Here is a 20,813-nt window from a genome sequence, read left to right on the forward strand (position 1 = left end):
ACTTACGAGGCAGTGTTGTTTCGGAGAGCTCCACGCCATGCCGGAGTTGTAAGGAGGTTTGGTCGAATGTGAGGGGAAGCAGTGTGACGATCAGACTGACGTCCGAGCAAGCTCAGCAGAGAAGAACACTGTGCGTGCGACCCACACACACACACTCACATGCACACACACACACTCATGTGCACACACACCAAGCTATAAAGTCTGCTGTTTAATTGCTGCAACCACACAAGAATGTGTCACAGGGTGTGGTCCAATGGGAACGGTTGTCTGGAAGAAATGTCCATATACATCAACAGTATGGCATCTACCCGGGTTCTTGATTTGAAGCAATAATATCCACTCTCATATTAACAGAGTGAGATTTATAAAGAATCAGGGGGAAATCTGACAGCAGTCTCCTGGTGGCTTTTGCAAAGTCTCTGAAGGCCAGAGAACATCCTGTTATTGATAGAGAAGAAAACATAATTTAGGAAGATATACTGTAGGGAAGACATGTAGCAAATATATTTCAGACAGATTGTGAAAGTAAAAAGATTGTACTCTGAGTTTCACATTAAACTAATTAACTCTTGCGACAACATGTGGACGTCAGGGAAACAAGTTATACAAGCATTAGAGCATGTGAGCAACACGGTAGATGTGCCAAAGTGATACTAATACCGCCATACTATTGACTGGGATTAACATATGAAGAATATATACAAGTATGACAATAAGCATTCTGTATACATGACCACATTCCACATTCATCCACATCTACCAAGAAGTTTGTGCCTTGGAGCAACAAAGGAAACGTGAACATTTAAACAGAATGCTGTTTATGTGTAGCCGAAAAAATGTGTCTACATCAAGGGAAAGGTCTGTATTTTTTATTGATAAGGTTTTTATTTTTACAACCAACATACTTTGGTTTTCAGGGTTCTGCAGGGTAGTGTCGAGCTAGGTGCCATGCTGTGTCTGTTTATAAGATGCTCACGTCCGCTGGGTATTGCCTGACATTGCGGTGACCTCCATGTGCTGCTTCCAGGCTGTCTCGCTGCTAAACACTTTACACACATGCACACACACACACATCACACACACAACACACACACAGGCACACACACACCACTCACAGAACATCTGATGCACACACTTTACTGGATTAATTTAATTCAGTTAGCTTTGACTGGTTTAGGTATTTTTGAAATACCCCTGTCGCTGCTATTTTCAGAGGCTGTGATCTGCTTCAGCCAGAGCATTTTGTAGCCCAACGGTGCCCTATCCAACAGGGGAGTTCAGTACACTGGGGATGCCAGGTCTGCCCTGGACAGTTTATCCGTTTGCAGTATAGGCCCATTTACACTATAGGCCGATGCTGGTGCTAAAGATTGATAGCGAATGTAAAAATAGCAAAGCGTGCTGACATATCACTGTGTAGTGTGAAGTTGTAAGAGGCCATGTTTCCATAGATACACACACGGCATGTTGCCGTGTATGTCTGTAGTAATAGTCCACTCTGGTGTGATAATGTGATTAAGGAGAGAGCATCACTTGCTCTCACACGTGGTCATAAGGAAAGTTATGGAGTGCTACTTTACCGGCTTGTCTAGCGAGGCTATTTTCTCAGGTCATTCTTGCTTGTATAATATCTGTGTGAACGTTTTTATATGGTCTTATCCTTCCACGCTCTATTGCTGGTAAATATATGGTTGTGCTGCAATTATAAATCAAGGCTTTGTCAGTGATGTAAATAACCGTCCGAGTCCCACCCGAGGAGTCGCAACACTTCCTTTTGTGTGTGATGTCACCCTCGCTGGTCACACCGCACTTCCTGTATAATCTCATTACTGGCAGCAGACGCTCTATTTTACCCTCCACACACCTTGCTGTAAACAAACTCATAGGTCAAGCTGTTCAATCTCATAACAAATAAATAAACTTTGCTTCCTTTCTTTCCTTTCTGTCCCTCCCACGTTGGATTCCCTGGATGTTTTTCTTGTGATGTCACAGCAGGATGTGACTTGGCCATATTTTTCAGGATGCATCAAAGCCTAATGTAAGACTCTTGAGAGGCTAGATGAGAAAAACTATCTGGTAAAACCATTGAAGGGCCAGCACATCCATGGAAGAGAATGTTTGAACTGGTGCAGTGTTGGACTGTTTCTGCAGTAGTCTGCTGAACCTGAAGCACATGCTTCGTGTTGCAGGAGTGTGTCCCCTGGGTCCTAGCTTTACACCCATGGATGGTTTGGCAATTCAACCAACCTGAATGCAGCTTTGACAGCTCTGTAATAAAGTGGTGTCTTTGTTTGAAAAAGTGAATCCTCCACGTTAGCCCAGCCTTGTGCACACGTACACACATGCTGACTCTCTCTCTCACACACACACACACACACACACGCACGCACACACACGCACAAACACACACTCTTCTTTCTGTTGCCATGCAGGCAGAAAAGCAGGCAGGCTTGAAGGCAGGCAGGCAGGCAGGCCCAGCTGGTGCAGGGTGGTTGTCTGGTGAGGCTGGTTACAGTCCCCTGGGCCCTAGCCAGACTGGTGGATTAACAGACTGTAGTTATACAGCGATTACCACAGGACTCAATGAACAGGCACTGTGGGCTTTCTGTATGTCACAGCCCCCCCCCCCCCCACCTCTCATCTTCTTCACCCTTTCTTGTCCCAGTCTCACACATGGCTCATCAAAGTCATCAGGAGGGTGGGGGAATGGGCTGTGTGTGTTTGTGTTGTGTTGGTAACAGACAGCAGATTGATCAGGAACAGCAGATGACCTGAGGGGCCAGTCTGCCCACCAGTGATAGGAGCATTGTTAATGATGGCTGTGTGTTCATTCACACCATTCAATGCTCAGTCACCGTCTCAGTTAAGTTGTTACAGTAGGGGCTTGTGGGCAGGAATTTTCATGTATTTTATGGTCTCTGTTGCTTGTTTTGCTGAGTCAACAATTATAATAATTACAATGTTGTAGAACTATAATAGCTACATAGTATATCAGTAAAGCGAGATTCCTCTATATTTATAATCACTTCAAATGGATAATATTTTGTGAGTATTTGTAAACGTAAACCAAACACATTTTATTATTGACATTTTGAAACCCATTATGTGCAAGTGGAGGGACCGCACCATGTTTTTCTACTTAGGTTGTGCTGTTGGTTGATTAGACAGAATGTTTTCCCTCAGCACACTTTGTTGATCAATTTTATGGTGAAAATGTGTTTAATCTCTCCAATTAGGATGCAATGGCAAGGCCTTCTTATCTAAAGATAAATCTTCATCTCACACATATCCTCTGGGATCCTCTCCATTTCACGTTTGACCCCACCCATTTGGGGATGTGGAAGTGTTCAGCGTTCTCTCCTGTTCTCCTCTTGTGTCTGGCTGTGAATCTGGGTACAGCAGCCAAAGGGAACCCTGGGAGTCATAGCCTGGGCCTTTAGAGCTTTCAGGGAGATGCTTTAATCCGGTGTCTCCCAGGAGAGATTAGCCCAGAGCAGGAATTAAGGGTCAGTGTCAGGGATCCCAGCCCTCACTGAGACCTCAGCTTCCGGCAGGCCATCTGATTGGCTGGGGGTGGGGACACATTGGACTGTTACGTTTAGCGGGGGATAATACCAGCTAGCGCTGCGTGGCTATATCTCTCACTAGTTTCAGTGTGATGGAACTGATGGTCTCTTCTCTTGGCATACTAGGCACCTGTCTCTGTCTCACCTTAAGGTGCGTGGGCTGATCTGTTCTACTCCACACTGCTGGCAGGCTTGCAACTGAAGAGGTGTAAGCAATGAAAGTATCTCTCTCTTTCACATGATAAAAGTGTTCCTTCTTTCTCTCAATGCAAAGAGAGGGAGAGAGACAGAGAGAGAGAGAGAGAGAGAGAGAGAGAGAGAGAGAGAGAGAGAGAGAGAGAGAGAGAGAGAGAGAGAGCGAGAGAGAGAGAGAGAAAGAGAGAGACAGAGAGAGAGAGAGAGAGAGAGAGAGAGAGAGCGCAGACAGAGAAGGAGATGCTAAGGGTTTTTATTGCAAATATGACTCTGCTGTATCGTAAGTATCGGACCAGTTGCTTGCTTAAAGCAATGCTGCCTTTCATATACACACAGAATTATCAAGTATTCAGAGGCCAATCACCTCCCATTAGCGTTTGTGAAATCAAATCTACTGAATACCCTCCCACCATTCACTTCTTCAGACAGGACACAGAAGCTTAAAGCTATGGATGAGGAATCAGACTGGAGTGCCGAAAGTCTGGAGGCTCCTCGAGGCATGACTGTGGGTCGAAGCTCACCTCAGACTCACAGAGAATACAGAATGTGTGTGAATGTACGTGTTTTTAGCCTACACCCTGTCTCCCACCCTCCTCCCTGTGTTAGGACCCGTGTTTTGGTGCCGTATCTAAGTGGGCTTTCCCTACTTGTAACCCAGCCAGGGAGTGAGTCAACGTCCATCTCTGGGCGGAACAAGGTCAACCTCACATTTTCCATGTGTCAGGCCATAAATGATTCAAGCTGGCCGGTAGGACTATTTAAGGGGACTTTTACAGGATTGTGGAGTTCCCTCAGATGTCAGATGTGGAAAAGATGACATTAACGTTAGGTTAACATTCAACAGAACAAGCTGTTGTCTACATGGAGGTAAAATTATTCATGCTTTATAGCATTTTAGGTCTAAATAATTCTAGCGGTCATGAAGTTGAAGTTGCAGGACACTGCAGGACCATGTATGTCCTGAGTGGGTGTGGTCACACATGTCAGCAGGCGGGGGTGCCTAGCAACATAGCTGTCACATAGATCATCTGGACCTTGAAATACCCTCACCAGCCATCTGGACCTGGGAATAAGGTTCACACTGAGAAGCTCAATATATTCATAGAGGATTGCCTCTCACTTTCACTCTCCCCGTCGGTCTCTCTCTGTGAGTGTGTGCATGATGTGAGTGCACATGACAGTGCTCTTCCTTCTACGCTCATCATGCCTGTGTCACAAGAAAAGCAGCGGGCTAGCTCCAATTGAATGATTATATTTGAAAATACGTCAGTTAAACCCCTAAGATAGCGTGCGGAAGGACACTTTTGATCCAGGCTTTGCGTGCAGCCTCCAGTATTAGGACGCATTTCCCCATTGGACAGGCAGATGCTTAGCAGCCAGTATTGTTGATACGTTCTGAACCGCTGAATCTGAGCTGGGATAAGACGCCTGTCACTCTTGGTTGTGGGTGGAACTGTTGCTCCATACTGCATCTTTAACATAGCAGGATGTAGCATGGCACTGCACGCGGCACACTGCTCTATGCTCTCTACCCTCTGAACACATCCCAGGAGCAGAGCACTGCAGTTAAGCACGGGTCTGCAGAGACTTCATTGACTGGTTGAGACGAGTTGAACTGCTTGTCTTCATCTTGTCAGCTTGGAATATTCTGGTGACTGGAACCTTGGTGTGTTGGTCATGTGTTTTGTAGGGTTTATGAAACACGGTTGTACCATAGTTACGCCGCAGTGCAATCTAGATGATGGGACTTCCCTCCTCTGACCCACTGACTCAGTTGCGCAGGAAGCTTTCCATGACGACCAGATGGGTTGGATGGAACAGCCTTCATGAAGACGCCTCTCTGTGCATTTATCAGAGACTGCCATCATGCCGTGTCATGTGATCTGCATTAGTAAAAATGCTTCCTTATTAGATTTGGCCTTTGACTTGACGATGAGAACATTATGTAACGCATCCACATTAGATTAGCGGCCATGTGAATTTATGCAGTGTCCCTCAGCCTGTAGAGTTATTCCATAATTCATTAGTAATTGCATGTATCCATGTAAAATGTACTAAGTCATATAGGGACCATCAGGATTAATTGCGTAATTATGTTTCATTATTGCAGCTGCCATGATCTTATTGTACATCGTAGTGTCATCAGTAGTGTTCTGGATCTGCTACTTCACTTTTGAAAAAACAGCATTCTGAATGGAAACCTGCTCACCTGTAATCTCTTCGTGGTGTAGTTGACTAATTTCTTTCGTGCGATAATGAGTCCTTCACATTTCTTTTGTGTTCTTTCCAGACTGCTTTAAGGAGGAGAGGGAGCAGAGAAGCATTCAAGGACAAGAAATCCATTAACCAGGTAGGCTCTTCCCTCCAATGTAACGCCGTGTGTGTGTGTGTTCAAACGGCTTCACGCGAAACAATTCAGTCCCTCTCTGTCCTCTCTCTCTCTCCTCGTGCAGGAGGACAGTGCAGACCTCCGGTGTCAGCTCCAGTTCTCCAAGGAGGAGTCCACCTTGATGAGGAAGAAGATGGCCAAGCTGGGCCGGGAGAAGGATGAGCTGGAGCAGGAGCTGCAGAAGTACAAGTCCGTGTACGGGGACGTGGACAGCCCCCTGCCCCTGGCCGACTGCCCCGGCGGGGGGCCCCACAGCACCCGGGAGGCCGAGCTCCGCCTCAGGCTGAAGCTGGTGGAGGAGGAGGCCAACATCCTGGGCAGGAAGATCGTGGAGCTGGAGGTGGAGAACCGGAGCCTGCGCTCGGAGAACGACGACATCCGCTGCCAGTACGAGAGGGACTGCTTCGGCCGCGAGCCCTTCTCCAGCGTGCCCTCCTCGCCGTACGGCGGCGACGCGCTCGACTCGGCCAGCGAGCTGCGGCGCCACCTGCAGTTCGTGGAGGAGGAGGCGGAGCTGCTGCGGCGCTCCATCTCCGAGATCGAGGACCACAACAAGCAGCTGACCTCCGAGCTCAACCGCTTCAAGTTCGGCCCCGGCGTGGGCTCGGCCGGGGGCGAGGAGGCGGCGGGCGGAGAGGCGGGCCTCTACAAGCCCGGCAACGGTAACGGCGGGAGCGGGGTGCTGATGGAGGAGCTGAAGGCTGCCCGGATGCAGATCAACGAGCTGAGCGGCAAGGTGATGAAGCTGCAGTACGAGAACCGCGTCCTGATGTCAAACGTGCAGCGCTACGACCTCGCCGCTCACCTGGGCCTGCGGACGGGCAGCCCTCACGACGGCGACGCCGAGAGCGACGCCGGGCGCCGGGAGGCCACAGAGGACGAGGAGGCGGGCCGGATGCTCCTCCTGCACCCCAAGCGGGAGGGGCCCGTGGGCGGCGAGAGCGACTCGGAGGACCTGTTCGAGAAGACGGCCACCACCTCGGGGTTCGCCAGCGTCAAGCCCTCCGACGGCAGCGAGCTCAGCGCCGCCGAGCTGGCCAATCGCAGGAGAGAGGAGCGCGAGACGTTCAACAACGTGAAGCGGGAGGCGGAGCGTCTGGGGAAGACGGTGGACCGGCTGATCACAGACACCGACAGTCTGATCTATGACGGCAAGCTGATTGTGACTGGCGCAGAGAGCCTGGAGGGCGGGGCCTTCAGGGGCGGGGATCACTCTGCAGGGGGCGGGGCCAAATCCGACTCCCAAGTCCTGGACACCATCAACTCTCGTATGAAGTCCTTCCGCACGGAGCTGCACATCTTCATGGAGAAGGTGGACCACCTGGGGGAGGGCATGAGGGACAGGGTGGAGGACCTCTCGCCCATGCCCAACCTCACAGAGTCCAGCAGTTTCCTGTCTGGGGTCACCTCCATGTCGCGGGACTCTCCCATCGGAACCCTAGGAAGGGACCTTGTCACGGACTTCCAGGTAACCTCCAGAATTTCCGTCGCCCTTCTCCCCTAATCCCGTACTGTATGCTGTCACCTGCTACATCCAGATATACAACTTTGGCTGCTTTTTTATTTTGCGAAATATATCATGAAGGTAGAAGCCCTGCCAGTATGGCAGCAAGCCATTAGGATCTAACATTACTGTGTAGATATTCCCATGACTGTAGCAGAAAGGACGTTTTTTGGAAAGCATGCATTATAAGGTATTGGTTTACATTAGCCTCAAAATATGTTCACATTGTTTCTATAGAGCCAATACATCCAAGATGTACTATTGACAAACTGGCAGTGAACCTAAAGTTGACATAATAGTCTGGTGAGACTTTAGAATGGCAGTAAAAAAGGGTTGGTTTGCAAAGTCATGTTAAACTGTTTGGCCAGTCCAGATTCATCAGCGCTAGAAAACCCAAGGGCCTCTTTTTAAAGGTTGCCATTATTCCTGATCGGTTTAAACTCATCCAAGTGAGCAGTCACTTGTACTAAACGTGATCCTAATGCAGCAAAGACAGCGTGTGAAGGAGTTGGTTTAGTTAACAAGGCTACCCTCCAGATACCCTCTAGTCTCCCCCCACACAACGGTAGGCAGTTCATAAATACAATCAATAGTAGGCCTACAGCCCCTCTGGATTAGCAGGGGGGGATGGTGAGAGACCGTGCATAGCCACCCTCAGGCCCAACCTAGGGGGACACACAGCAGCCCCTGCCCACACGAGCCACCCAGCTCAGCCACACCGGCACCCACCAACACCCCCCCCCCCCCCCACCCACTGTACCCTCCACCCCCATTGCTTGGCACTGCCGCTCTCTGCTGCATCCGCATACCCATGCACACCCACCCCCCGCGCGGCCCTGCCTGCCTGCCTGCCTGCCTCCATCCGTGCTCTCCTCCCTCCTGCAGCCGCCCGTCTCCCATCAGCCGGCTCTAGGGATGGTGCTGGAGAGGGTTGGGGGGGGCCCTCCCAGTAAGGCAGCTTCTTCCATTTGGCTTCTTTGAACAGCAACAGGTCTAGTTGTCTTGAGAATACATCTCTACAGGCTTACTACATGATGCACTGCCATCATTGCAGCCATTGACTGGCATGTTTGTCAGCTCTCATCATTACACACACCTGAAAAGTTGGTTCATGGTGTTACCTGTAATGCCATGAACAGCATCATTCTTGGGCTGTGTAGAAGATGACTCCTGAACAGAGCTGCGGCCTAGATTCTCTCTACTGTGAGTTGCCAATGGAAGAACCCTGCTGGCTTGAAACCTGCTTTCTGTCCTTGTTTCATTGAACCTGCTGCCTAATATGAGTCAAAATACACTGTGCTCCTCAAAACAAGATTGTTCTTATCGACACTAAGCATTGTTATTGGAAATCTATAAACCAGATCATTTGAAAAAACAGCTCTTTTCGATTCTCAAAATAATATATTTGTGTTGAAACGGCTCATATTCCCTGCTTCAACCCTCTGCCTGTACAAGCTTGCAATCAGGCTGGTTGGGTGTGGTGGCCACACTTTTTTACTAACAGTCAACAAAAACAAAGCGGAAAAACCCTCGCACTGCCCCCATTGAAGGACAGTAGAATACAATTTCAACACTTCAGAGAGATACTGAATAAAGGCTGAGGTCAAATCGAGGTAACCAGGAATGTAGAATGTTGACGGTGGATTGTTGTTGTCAAGGTCCAGGCTCTCTTAGCTCACTGCTTCTGACGCATGGCTGTTTACAGGCACGTGTTTACTGTTTAGCAACTGGCGTGCTTACCTGGCGCTCTGCAGTTTGCCCTGGTTCTCTATCAGCTGTTGGTTTGGACTCATGTATCCCTCATCGCATGCGCTTCATAACCAGTGTTTTGCATTCTTTTTTCCCCCCCGAACCCTCTCTTTTTTCCTCTTTGTGTTCCCTGCAGATGTTTCAGCCCATGATTTTGTTCATCCTCATACTAGTTCTCTTCTCATCTCTCTCATATGCCGTCGTCTTTAAGTTGGTCTTTCTCTTTGCGCTTTTCTTCGTACTGTAGTCCGTTCGTCCTTCTCCACGCTGTGTAGCTTTTTAGTTGATTTTTTCCCCCTGCTCTGTCTCTTTACCCATTTTTCGCTTTTGTTTTTGTCGTTTTGGCCTTCTTTACCCCTCCCTCTTGTTTGTCGTTTTTGTCCGTTGGCCCACAATCCGCTTCACGCATACCCCGCCCTCCCTTCACCCAACTCATCCGCCCCCACTACCCCACCCCCTCACCCTCCATTCAACCACTACCCCTTCACTACCCCTGACCCCCTCCCCCCCCCCCCCCCCCCACTCACAGTCCGGTCAGAGGGATGAGCTGGAGTGGCGTCTAGGACAGGAGCGAGTCGTGGAGCCCCAGGGCCAAGGCCCGGCCCAGAGCAGGGGAGCGTCGGGACACAGTAAATACCACAGGCCCCTGGCTTTAAGAGCAGAGGTCAGTGCCTCCTCTGTTTCCCTTCACCTGTAGGACTGAGCAGGGAGACAGGCACCGCCAGAGTCCACAGGTGGCCTGGAATGGTGATGCTGCACTCTATAGGCTGGGGTTGTTGACGAGGGGGCAGGAGGGTGAACATCTACAGTTAAGGAGACTGTTATTGGCAGTGGTGACACTGACTCCAGCCTTTCTCGTTTTTATATTCTGAACAAGATTTCATCTCATTCACTTTCTCAACTTTCAATTCAGTTCTCTTCACTAAATATACCACTCCCACTCACAGATTTTAGTTTTTTAATTTAATTTCTTGCTTTTTAAATGATGCTATAATATACCCCTGGATGTTTTACTGACTCACAACCAAACAGGTTTTGAAATCCTTGACTTACAGCGGTCCTCTGAATCAACTAGAAACTGCAACTGAAAATCCCCTTCAGCTGTTATTGATGTAAAAACACATCTATTGAATTTATGCTAATGTATGGATGAGATAGAAAAAAAGGGTATGTGATAGCAGCCACGTATTGCTGTATACATAACCTATACTGCTTAGACCTGCATACAGCCTAATGTCTGAGTCTGCACAATGTGCAGCAGTGATTTGTTTAAGTAACGTGAATTGTTATTTGACTAAGAAATAGATTCAGCATTGTCAATATGTAGTTGCTGGCTTTTCTCTTTGTAAAAGCCAGCAACAACATGCTGACAATGCTTCGACTATACTCCATGCAGATGGAGAGGATACTTTTCTAAACTATCGTTAGAGTTAAGGCACAGTTGGTTTGGATAACCACCCAACATAATCTGTGAGATAAAATGAATCTAGGAATGAATGAGGGAGCAGCTTGGCCATGGCAGGATTAGGAGTGTATGCGATTTGCATTTGACATTGGGCAGAGGGAGAGAGAGAGAGAGAGAGAGAGAGAGAGAGAGAGAGAGAGAGAGAGAGAGAGAGAGAGAGAGAGAGAGAGAGAGAGAGAGAGAGAGAGAGAGAGAGAGAGAGACAGAGAGAGAGACAGAGAGAGAGACAGAGAGAGAGACAGAGAGAGAGACAGAGAGAGAGACAGAGAGAGAGAGAGGTGAACCAGGGAAATGCTTTCACCAACTGAACTGCTCCATAGAGCAAAGAGCGACCTCCCATTATGTGTTATGTCCCATTTTACAGCGATGGCCCTAACGCCTAACTGTAAGTGATTCATGGCATTATAGCAATGATCCTTTCATGTGATGTAAGATATTTAGTCAACAGTTTTAACCTTACAAGAATGCAGGAGACAGGTTCCGTCTGGTGAGTGAATAGTGCCCTTAGTAATGAATGAATGAATAAAGCTAATGTTTCTCATCCTGCCGCATGTAATAGCAATTGATGTTGGTCTAGAAAACCCAAGGAAACGTCTTTTCTCCAGAGCCCTGACATGAACTGTGTGTTGGGTTTTTGGGCTTGTGGGTTCAGCTCCGCGACACGGCTGGCGCTGAGGCCCAGTTCCGTCTGGATCATGAACGCAGGCTGAGAGCTGGGCCGGACGACCGCGAGGTCATCTTTGGTCCTATGACACAGGTAGGACAACCGTGGAACCCTTATTGTTAAGGTTTTTCAAATCTGAGAACATCAAGCTTTCTGTGACAAACGGGCTTTGAAGAGGCTCCCTAGTATTGGACCGGGAAAACCAGCCCAATCAGACATTGTCACATGCGTTATTTAAGCACTGAGGAGACAGCAAGAAGAACGGTATATTGTATTCATAGGACAATATCCATTCACTCATCTCCATCGCTGCAGTTGTAGTTGTTGATCATATGTCCAACCTCCCCCCCCCCCCCCCCCCCCCCCCCAGGAGGAGGAGCGGAGGCGTCTGGAGGTGCGTCGGGGGGGTCTGGAGCTGCAGGGGCTGCAGCAGCCCCACGAGGCCCCCTGGCTCCAGGAGAGAGCCCTGCTGCAGCACGAGGTGGGCCTGTTTCGCCACAACACCATCCTCTTCTACATGAAGCTGCGGTGGATCCTCACGCACTGGAGGCTGGGCCGCCGGGCCGACCAGGGGGACGAGGCCGGGCACTCTGAGGTCAGCAGGCCGGCGCGGGGCATGTCTGATATACTGAACCTTATTCAAGTAGACATATAGTGTCAACATGTACTGGATCAACACTGTCTTTGAGGCCTTTGTTCCTGAGGAAGAGGATGCTGCACTGTCTCTCAGTTCTGTTCTATCTGTTCCAGTATGAGAAGTTGGAGAACATTCCAGAGCTGGCAATTATCATGGAGCAAGGGGAGGGGGAGATGGAGAGAGAGGAGAGGTCCTCCATCCCTCAAACCCCAGGGGACACCCCAGACCATGGACCTATGGTTGTGCTCCATTCCCCTGAACATCTGCAGCACCAGAGACAGGTAGAGAGCCGTGTCTGTGTCGAGGCTGCTAGATTGAGCCTCAAACTGTCATTTGTATTTGACCCATAGCCTAAAAGATTTCCCTTCAGAACATACTTAGTCATTTTTTGTGTGTTCTGTTTTTGGCAACCATTTATTGTAACTACTTAGCACAGTATGCAAATGAGAATGATGACCTAGATAGCTGGATGGTTATAGCAATTGTTATGACTGCATAACTTTGCATGTTGACATGAAAACATGTATCCACTGTCAGACACAAAGGAGACAAACAGAGCAGTCTGTTCAAATGCATGTGGTACAGTTTTGTGCCAGTTAAAGGAATGTGTCTAACAGTACTCTGGCAGACATGCATTATTCAGTAGCTGTTAGTGCTCTGTTTTGTGCACCGTTTAGATTTTCCCTAACTTTAAGAAACTGGTTTGTAAAGTGATCTGGCATTTTTGTTTCAGCCCCAACAATATCGCATTCGTGGATTAACAGGTATACATGCCTGGTAGACTATATTTAGAATTGAGTATGTGGGGGAAAACTCACAAACTCGCATTTGTTCACACCTCAGCAGAAAACAAGAGTTGCACTGAAGATAAACCCTAGCTAGCATAAAATAATTATATATTTTGAATATTATCTAATAAAATAATTGTTTGGATATTATTTCATGAGCTCCATCATGGGAGTGTTTGTTATTTCTAGTTTGAACTCCTTGTTGGCTTGTCTCACACAAGCCTCAACACAAGAAGTGTCTCTTCTTCTCTTCGCCATTACCTGGCTGTATGTTGTACACACACCACTTCTCTGTTACACAAAGCCCTTGCCAGGGTCTATTGTTGGCTCAGGGCTCTCAGCATAGACGATGCATGAAGCTAAGAGTTTTCAGGAGCACTTTCAGAACATAACTTGACTTCTCCAACCGCAAATACTGGCAGGCAGAGAACAAAACAAGGATTGTTTCGATCACCTGTTCCGTGGAGAATATCGGCATGGCAGCTCAAATGTGTCAACTGTGAATGTGACATGGATTCAGTACTCTTCCTCCTCTCGCTCTCCCCCCCCCCCCGCCCCCCAATAGGTGGGGGAGAACCGTCGGGTGCTGCATGCCCTGCGGATGTTGCTGGAGGAGTTCCGGACTGAGCTGAGGGAGGAGGAGACCAGGCGGTGCCAGCTGCAGCAGAGCTACGCCAACGAGAAGGCCTCCTGGGAGGTGAAGTGGGCAGAGATGAAGTGCCACGTTGCACAGGTACGTATGATGTCATGTCCTGCTGCCTGCCTTGAAGGATTAGGGTTACCCCCAAGAGGCTAGAACAGAACTAACGCTTCAACTTGGTATAAAACACCATGATGGTGAACTCTGAGGAGAGAAGTCATTCATTTGACAGGGACAGACAGGGTGATGGCTCTTGCCAGTCCTGCATCGATCTCCAGCATGGGTATGGCTAGCTTGAAAAGTACAATATGTCACTGATTAGGGTCAGATGCGGCAACATTTGGGATCTGCACCGTTTATCCTTGTGTTTGTAGACTACTGCATGTGTGGTGTGGAAGCTCATATTTTTACTCAGAGCAGAGTGTGCTCATTTAAATTATATATATATATATATATATATATATATATATATATACAGGAGAGGGGGTCAGGTGGCTGAGCGGTTAGGGAGTCGGGCTAGTAATCAGAAGGTTGTTGGTTCGATTCCCGGCGTGCCAAATGACGTTGTGTCCTTGAGCAAGGCACTTCACCCTACTTGCCTTGGGGGGAATGTCCCTGTACTTACTGTAAGTTGCTCTGGATAAGAGCGTCTACTAAATGTAAATGTAAATATTTGAATCCTCTTACAATATGTTCTGGGATCATATATGGTTCATATATAGCAACAGTGAGTCGACTTGACATTATTTTTTTATCTGTAGTTACTTATTAAATGATATATTCTGCTTTAAAACATGTCCTTTGTATGGACATGTTAGATGTTAGATGACATGGCCTGCTCGTCTGACAACCCATGTGGACTTTTCTGTTGGTCACTGATACCGTGTCGCTTCCAAAATATCTCTCTATATTTACACAGCTCCAAACTGACTTTGAAATTTAGTCATCACATGCTATTAAAAGAAGCTACACACATGTAAAGTAAATCTGAGTAAATCTGAGTACGCCATTAAATGACTGTTAAAAGCCCCTTTGAAGGGATATTAGATGTTTGAATGAGAATTATGTAAACTAAGGATGTTTAAAGACTTTGGGATGCACATTTCCCACAGTGTGAGAGGCAGATACGTGTTGCTTGCTCTGCTTTGTACTATGACGTTGTGTGATCAAAGGCAGCGTGCAGATAACAAAGCTCTCTACACTGCAAAGGAGAAGGGAGACCTCAACGACTTCCCTATCTCGCTCAACTCCTTTGAAGTTTCTGCAGTACATCCAAAACTAGAGTTCAGGCTTCCCCCATGAGTATATGTAGTTTGAAGTACAAATTTGGGAACGGAAAACCAGCTCCTATTCCTGCTGAGCATTGATGGAAATACATTTGTTAACAAGATCTGAATTCTTATCTCATCAGGCAGTTCCTGAACATGATGGGTTGTGTGACAATGATGCTTCACTTTACTGGTATCAGTGTTCATTGTACTGATATTTGGGTTTGCTGCCTGTTATGTTTGACTAGCTGGAGGCGACACGGGCGGAGGTGAGAGGGGAGGCCCAGGGCGGAGCTGGAGCTCGGGGCGGGGATGGAGGAGGAGGAGGAGGAGAGCCGGACTGGGCCTTCCAGCGGGAGAGGGAGGAGCACCGGCAACTCCTGGCAGACAGCCACAGCACCTCCCTGGACCTGCGCTGGAAGCTGCAGCACAGCGAGAAGAGGTGGGGCCGGGAGAGGGCGGAGCTCCTGGAGCGCTTCGACCGCGAGAGGCAGGAGTGGGATGGCAGCATGAGGGACATGCATCGCAAGATGGACAGGGTGAGACACTCAGGAGAGGGGAAGGAGAGACAGAGATGGAGGGCCCCGAGGCAAATGTCAGCACATTTTGACGAGTTCGTTCTCACAGTCGAAGCTCACAGGCACACAATCATAATTAATATTAATGATGATGAAGGAGTAGCAGTTTGGCTCAGTCTAGGACTTCTCGCTGATCGTTGAAGTGGGAGGGAGATGATTAAGGATGCTCATGGCAGTGGAAGATCCGCTGAAAGGATTCTTTGGAACACAAGCTCCCTTTGAATGTAGAATTAATACAGCCAACTGCGGATGAACAGTACCTTAGTATGCACATTCACAGGAGCGTTATGGCATTTCGAGATTGTGAAGAGAATAATGAAGTTGTTAACCGTCTACCCTTCCTGTCCTTGCTACCTCTCCTCTGGTCTCATCTCTCTCACAGTTACAGAGAGAGGTGAATGTCCGCCGTACCGAGGGCTCACCCGCTGATGTCAAAGATGGGGTGGGCCACAGGGGCCTGTTCTCACCCCAGGACAGCCCCTGTAAGCCCCCCCGGTCACCCCACTCCCCTCGCTCCCCCTGTCCGGCCACCGGCCCTGCCCCTGTCATACCCACGCGATCCCACTCGGACTCGGAGGCCGTGCTGGGGGAGCAGGGGGCTGTGGTGAGGCTGAAAGGGCCCACGGAGAACCTCTTCCTGGATGCTCTGTCGCTGGACCCCCTGAGTGGGCTGGAGGTCCCCCTACCCTCCAGACTGGAGAGTGAGAAGAGGTTCCCCTGTGTGAAAGAGGTGAGGCTTGGTCTGTAACACTGCTGGACTGCAGCATAGCATGACACAGTGAGAATTAGGATTGAGGTCGGGAGGATTGTCCAGTGTTTGGCTGTAATGGTGTTTGTGTTTGATCCTCTGAGCAGGCCCTTAATGAGATATCAGACATGGAGGCTCAGTCTGCCTTTGAGGAGGAAGATATAGGCTCTGGAAGCCTCCTCAGGTGAGTGTGGCCATCATTCATACAGCAACTTTGTGTTCTGAGAATTGATTATGTGTTAAGTGTAATATAGCATTTGGGGCTGTAGTACAATGCTCCCTTTTTGTAGTACATACTGTGTGACTCCTTTGGGTAAAAGGTTGGCTTGTGTTGGTTATTGCTAGAAGGGACTTGAAACTCCCTGGGGATCTTTGTGAAAGCTTCTCTTTTTGGAGGGGCTGTAATCTAAGTAAACTCAACCTGCCGTTGAATTATTCAATCGGTTTAAAGTGATCCTGATCCCTCATGAAATGTATTACTATGCATTTTGAAAGCAGACATGATTTAACATCTGTTTCAGTTTCTTTATTCGACCAGACAAAAGCCTTGTGACATACTGTATCCCGAGCTGCTCACAGTCAGTTTAATATCTGTAATGTGGTGAGAGAGCACCACAATAGTAGAACCTAATAATATTCACACGTCTGTGTGTGATGACCCAGCTGTAAAGCTGCTGTGTCTCTCGTGTCTCCATACAGGGCCAAGTCTGTCTGCTCCATGAGTGATTTCCAGCGCCTGATGGACAGTTCTCCCTTCCTCCCTGACAAGAGTCGCCACGGTGACAGTGGCCAGGACGACGTCACCCCTCCTTTGTCCCCTGACGACCTCAAGTACATTGAGGAGTTTAACAGCAAGGGCTGGGACTTCCCCTCGGCTCCCTCCCCCTCTGCCCTGGAGGCCTGGGGAGAGAGGCCAGGGGAGGGCCGGGTGGGAGAGCCTCCTTCGGAACCATTCCAGCCAGCCTCCTGGTTCCTCACCACCAGCGCCACCCTGACCACCAACACCCTGAGCAGCCCCGAGCACTGCCAAAGGTCCCCCATCCGTGGTAATGGAGCGGGGGCTGCAGGGAGCGATCACCATGGGGTCCACGTCCTCCACAGCCCCACCAGACCAGGCGCCGCCCACCGTCCTGCAACCCCCGAGTCGGACTTCCTCTACGCTAAAGGGACAAAAGGCAGAGGTGCGGGCGAGCCTGGGGCAGGGGGGCCCGACGAGGTGTTTGGCAGTGGGAGGTGGCCCTGTGAGCTCCCCCGGCATCACAAAGAGCTCCTGGAGGCAGGGGGTCTGCGGCCCCCTGCAGACCGCCCCCCGCTGTGCCCCACAGTGAGCTATGCCTCCTCTCTGGAGCTGCAGCTGTCTCGAAACCTGAGCGACGACATGAAGGAGGTGGCGTACTCCGTGCGGAACGCCATCCGCTCCAGCCCGGGCCCCGAGCGCCCGGAGACGCGGCAGGTGCGCGACACGGCGTGCCAGACCAACGGCTTCACCACACGAGGCACCCAGACCACCCAGACCATCAGCGTGGGCCTGCAGACGGACGTGCTGAGGAACCTGACCAGCAGCCCCCACCGCTGCCTCACGCCCAAGGGGGGCGGCTCCACGCCCATCTCCTCGCCCTCCCGCAGCCTGAGGAAGATCCAGTACTCCCCCGTGGTCCAGAACAAGTTCGAGAGGCCCTGCTGCTCCCCCAAGTGGGGCTCCCCCAAGCTCCAGCGCAAGCTCTCCACTTCCAGCAAGGCAGACCTGCCCACGACCGCACGCTCGCCCACCCCCACCACCCCCCAGAAGGGCAACAGCGAGTCCGCCTGGGCGCGCTCCACCACCACTAGAGACAGCCCCGTCCACACCAGCATCAACGACGGCCTCTCCAGCCTCTTCAACATCATCGACCACACCCCGGTGGCCTACGACCCCCCGCCGAAGTTCACCAAGTCCCCTAGCCGTTCCAGGCCAGCTGAACCCGGCCCTCCAGGTGGTCCTGGGGGCCCCGCAGAGGCCAGGTCCCTGGGGGCAGTGCAGGAGTTCCTGAGGACAGTGAGGGGACGCTCCCCCAGCCCCGTGCAGCTGGTTGTGGAGACGCAGGGGGAGAGGACCCCCGAGGTGGTGAGCGTGCGCCAGGACCTGTCGGCCCCTCCGGGCTACACGCTGGCAGAGAACACGGCGCGCATCCTCAACAAGAAGCTGCTGGAGCAGAGCTTCAAGGAGGACAAGAAGCTCCAGGGCGGCAGCCTCAGCAGAGATGCCAAGCAGGGAGAGCCGGACAGAGGACAAGCTGGATGTATTGAGGTAAAATACTTCATGTTTGAGCCAAATACTCAAATTGCTTCAAGTATTGGTTAGAGACATCCAATGGGCTGAAAAGAGTGTTCTTAAACCAACATACCAGATTCAAGACCTTATCCACAGCAAGGCGGTGTCAATGTGTGAAGCGTAACCCCATCCTCATGTTTGTTTTCTCAGATCGAAAACACTGAGTGACCTCTGGTAACGTTATAATATTTTTTATCACGTTTTTCCTTACAGTACACTCTATATCTTTTTTTTCTATCTCTGTGCTCACGGTAGCGTGCTAACCATAGCTGGAACTCTTACCGATGCTCCTTCTATGACTACCATACTGCAGCTATCACCCACCTCCCGTTCAGCTGACCTCGTAGAATCACTGTGGTTATTGATGACCTATGATGGATGAACGCCTGGACGGACCCACGTAGCTAATCGTTTTTCTAGTGCTGATTGATTGATGGAGGAATGTTACGAGTTATGCAGCACATGCATTACCAGGATAGAGGGACCTTCTATGGTTGGACTGAGAGAAATAGTGTTGGGTTTAATCTTGCATCGTTCCTTTAAAGCAGAAGTCAATAGATGGATTAGGTTGTCCAGCAAGCAGGTTAAGAGTCATGTGGTATCATAATAATAATAAGGGGTTATGATGGTACAGTACATTTAAAGGGTATGTGGAACCAGTTTTTAGACCACTTGCCTACAGCTCAGGAGGTTACAGGTTCAAATCCCCCTGTGCTGAATGTCGCTTCTGATAAAAGCATCTGCTCAATGAAAACATGACATTATATTATGACTGTGCAGTATGTCGATTGTTTGAATGTAAAGAGAGCTGTAGCTGAGCTGCTTCTCCATCTGGTGAGATGGCAGTGTGGGATTAGATTAGTCTGGATTAGGGTTGAATGGGTGTGAAAGGGTTGTTTGAGTTTAGCCTTTGATTAGTTGGAGAGCAACAGATCGTGATTCTCCTGAACAATCGACATGAGCATTCAGAGGGGGGTGGAAATGAATGCCGTTGAATTGATTCCTCTTTAATAGGTAGTGAGGTGAGGTCACCATTTTTCTTTGTTCTATGTTAACAGTGAAGGGGACCACTGTAGATGTATTGCCTTGTGTGTGGCCTGCCAGCTGTGGTCAATGGCCTTAAAGCTAAATGACTCTCCCTGTCTGTAAGATACCGGCCTTATCCTGTTTTCCTCTCTTCTCCCTTCTCTATCCCGCTGATAAACATTTCTAACTCTCTTCCCCTCTCCTCTCCTCCTCTTCCTCTTCTCTGGGCTCTCTCTCTCCATCTTGCTCTGTCTTTCTCTTTCTACCACGGTCTGTTTGTTCTAATCTAGAACCACACTGTCATACTAACTGCTCCCTGGGGACTCTAGTTCTGCTTGTCTCCGTGATGTAAGTTCCTCTTCCTCTTGTCCTATATGACCTTTGACCCTCAGGTGTGGGCTCACAGGTCACATGGAACTCTCACGTCACCCCCTCATCAGTGCATGCCTCACAGGATGACAACAGACAGTGTGTGAAGCCATAGAGGGTGGTCTAAATGTGTATCGTTGTGATGGTCATACATTTGTTTGTGTTAATGTTTTAATGCATGCTTGATTTATTGTGTATTGATCATCTTCTTTTCAAGATCACAAACTCAGCTTACGAGACCCAAAGAGTCACTCATTTGTGTGCTAGGGATTCTTACCATATTTCCTACATTTTAATGATGCAACTGTATCAATATCTTCTAAAAGATATTTGAATGGTAATGGGGAAAAAAAAAAAAAAACGTTCTTTCAAATAAAATAAAAAGTATCACAAAGGGAGATGACTCTTTAGGACAGTCTTTCACATTTGGAGCAGCACACTCCTCATGAAAGGTGGTTGTCCTTTCAGGGGTGGTGTGCATCGCCAGACTTTCAACCTCTAACATGACCCCCACTGTGTTTCTAGTAGGTTCCACTGGCTGCTCTGTCTCTGTGTTTGCTAATGTACAGACTGTAAGGTTTCTCGCATAGCGTGTATGTGGCTACAGTGTGTGCTTTTCTCCTCCCCCTTTTACAGTTCTTTCCCCAACCCTCCTCCTCCTCCTCCTCACACACTAACAAACCTTCCAGCCAGACTGGTGAAGACTGAGCTAACACCTCCCATTCCTCGTCTGCCTTTACTGATCTCACCTCTGTGGGCTGTTGTGAAATGGGTTAACTGAATGTTTAAGTGTTTCAGACTTAACATGGCTGCATGCGTAGCTAGGGGTTAATCAGGGAGATGAAAGCAGCATCATGGTTTGGTCATGTGCTGTTTTCAGAGGGATACCTAACTGGATGTTGTCTCGTCGTAG

At 49.2% G+C, this 20,813-nt stretch overlaps 1 protein-coding gene across 4 annotated transcripts in view; it reads left to right on the forward strand.

Moving 5' to 3' along the window:
* The window catches only part of LOC134037055 (microtubule cross-linking factor 1), a 34,052-nt gene that overhangs the window by 11,327 nt on the left and 1,912 nt on the right, over nucleotides 1-20,813 (forward strand). Inside the window, exons 4-15 of one of the 4 annotated variants that reach the window (XM_062482348.1) lie at nucleotides 6,055-6,114; nucleotides 6,218-7,621; nucleotides 9,936-10,070; nucleotides 11,524-11,628; nucleotides 11,906-12,130; nucleotides 12,286-12,453; nucleotides 13,526-13,693; nucleotides 15,117-15,407; nucleotides 15,829-16,176; nucleotides 16,302-16,378; nucleotides 16,858-18,481; nucleotides 18,656-18,679. In XM_062482348.1, the coding sequence (XP_062338332.1) occupies nucleotides 6,055-6,114; nucleotides 6,218-7,621; nucleotides 9,936-10,070; nucleotides 11,524-11,628; nucleotides 11,906-12,130; nucleotides 12,286-12,453; nucleotides 13,526-13,693; nucleotides 15,117-15,407; nucleotides 15,829-16,176; nucleotides 16,302-16,378; nucleotides 16,858-18,481; nucleotides 18,656-18,673 (4,623 nt within the window). In that variant the 3' untranslated portion in view covers nucleotides 18,674-18,679. The remainder of the gene's footprint in view (nucleotides 1-6,054; nucleotides 6,115-6,217; nucleotides 7,622-9,935; nucleotides 10,071-11,523; nucleotides 11,629-11,905; nucleotides 12,131-12,285; nucleotides 12,454-13,525; nucleotides 13,694-15,116; nucleotides 15,408-15,828; nucleotides 16,177-16,301; nucleotides 16,379-16,857; nucleotides 18,482-18,655; nucleotides 18,680-20,813) is intronic. The other 3 variants (XM_062482345.1, XM_062482346.1, XM_062482347.1) reach the window with 3 other exon arrangements.

Source organism: Osmerus eperlanus, chromosome 16, assembly GCF_963692335.1.
Source record: "Osmerus eperlanus chromosome 16, fOsmEpe2.1, whole genome shotgun sequence".
Lineage (NCBI taxonomy): Eukaryota > Metazoa > Chordata > Actinopteri > Osmeriformes > Osmeridae > Osmerus > Osmerus eperlanus.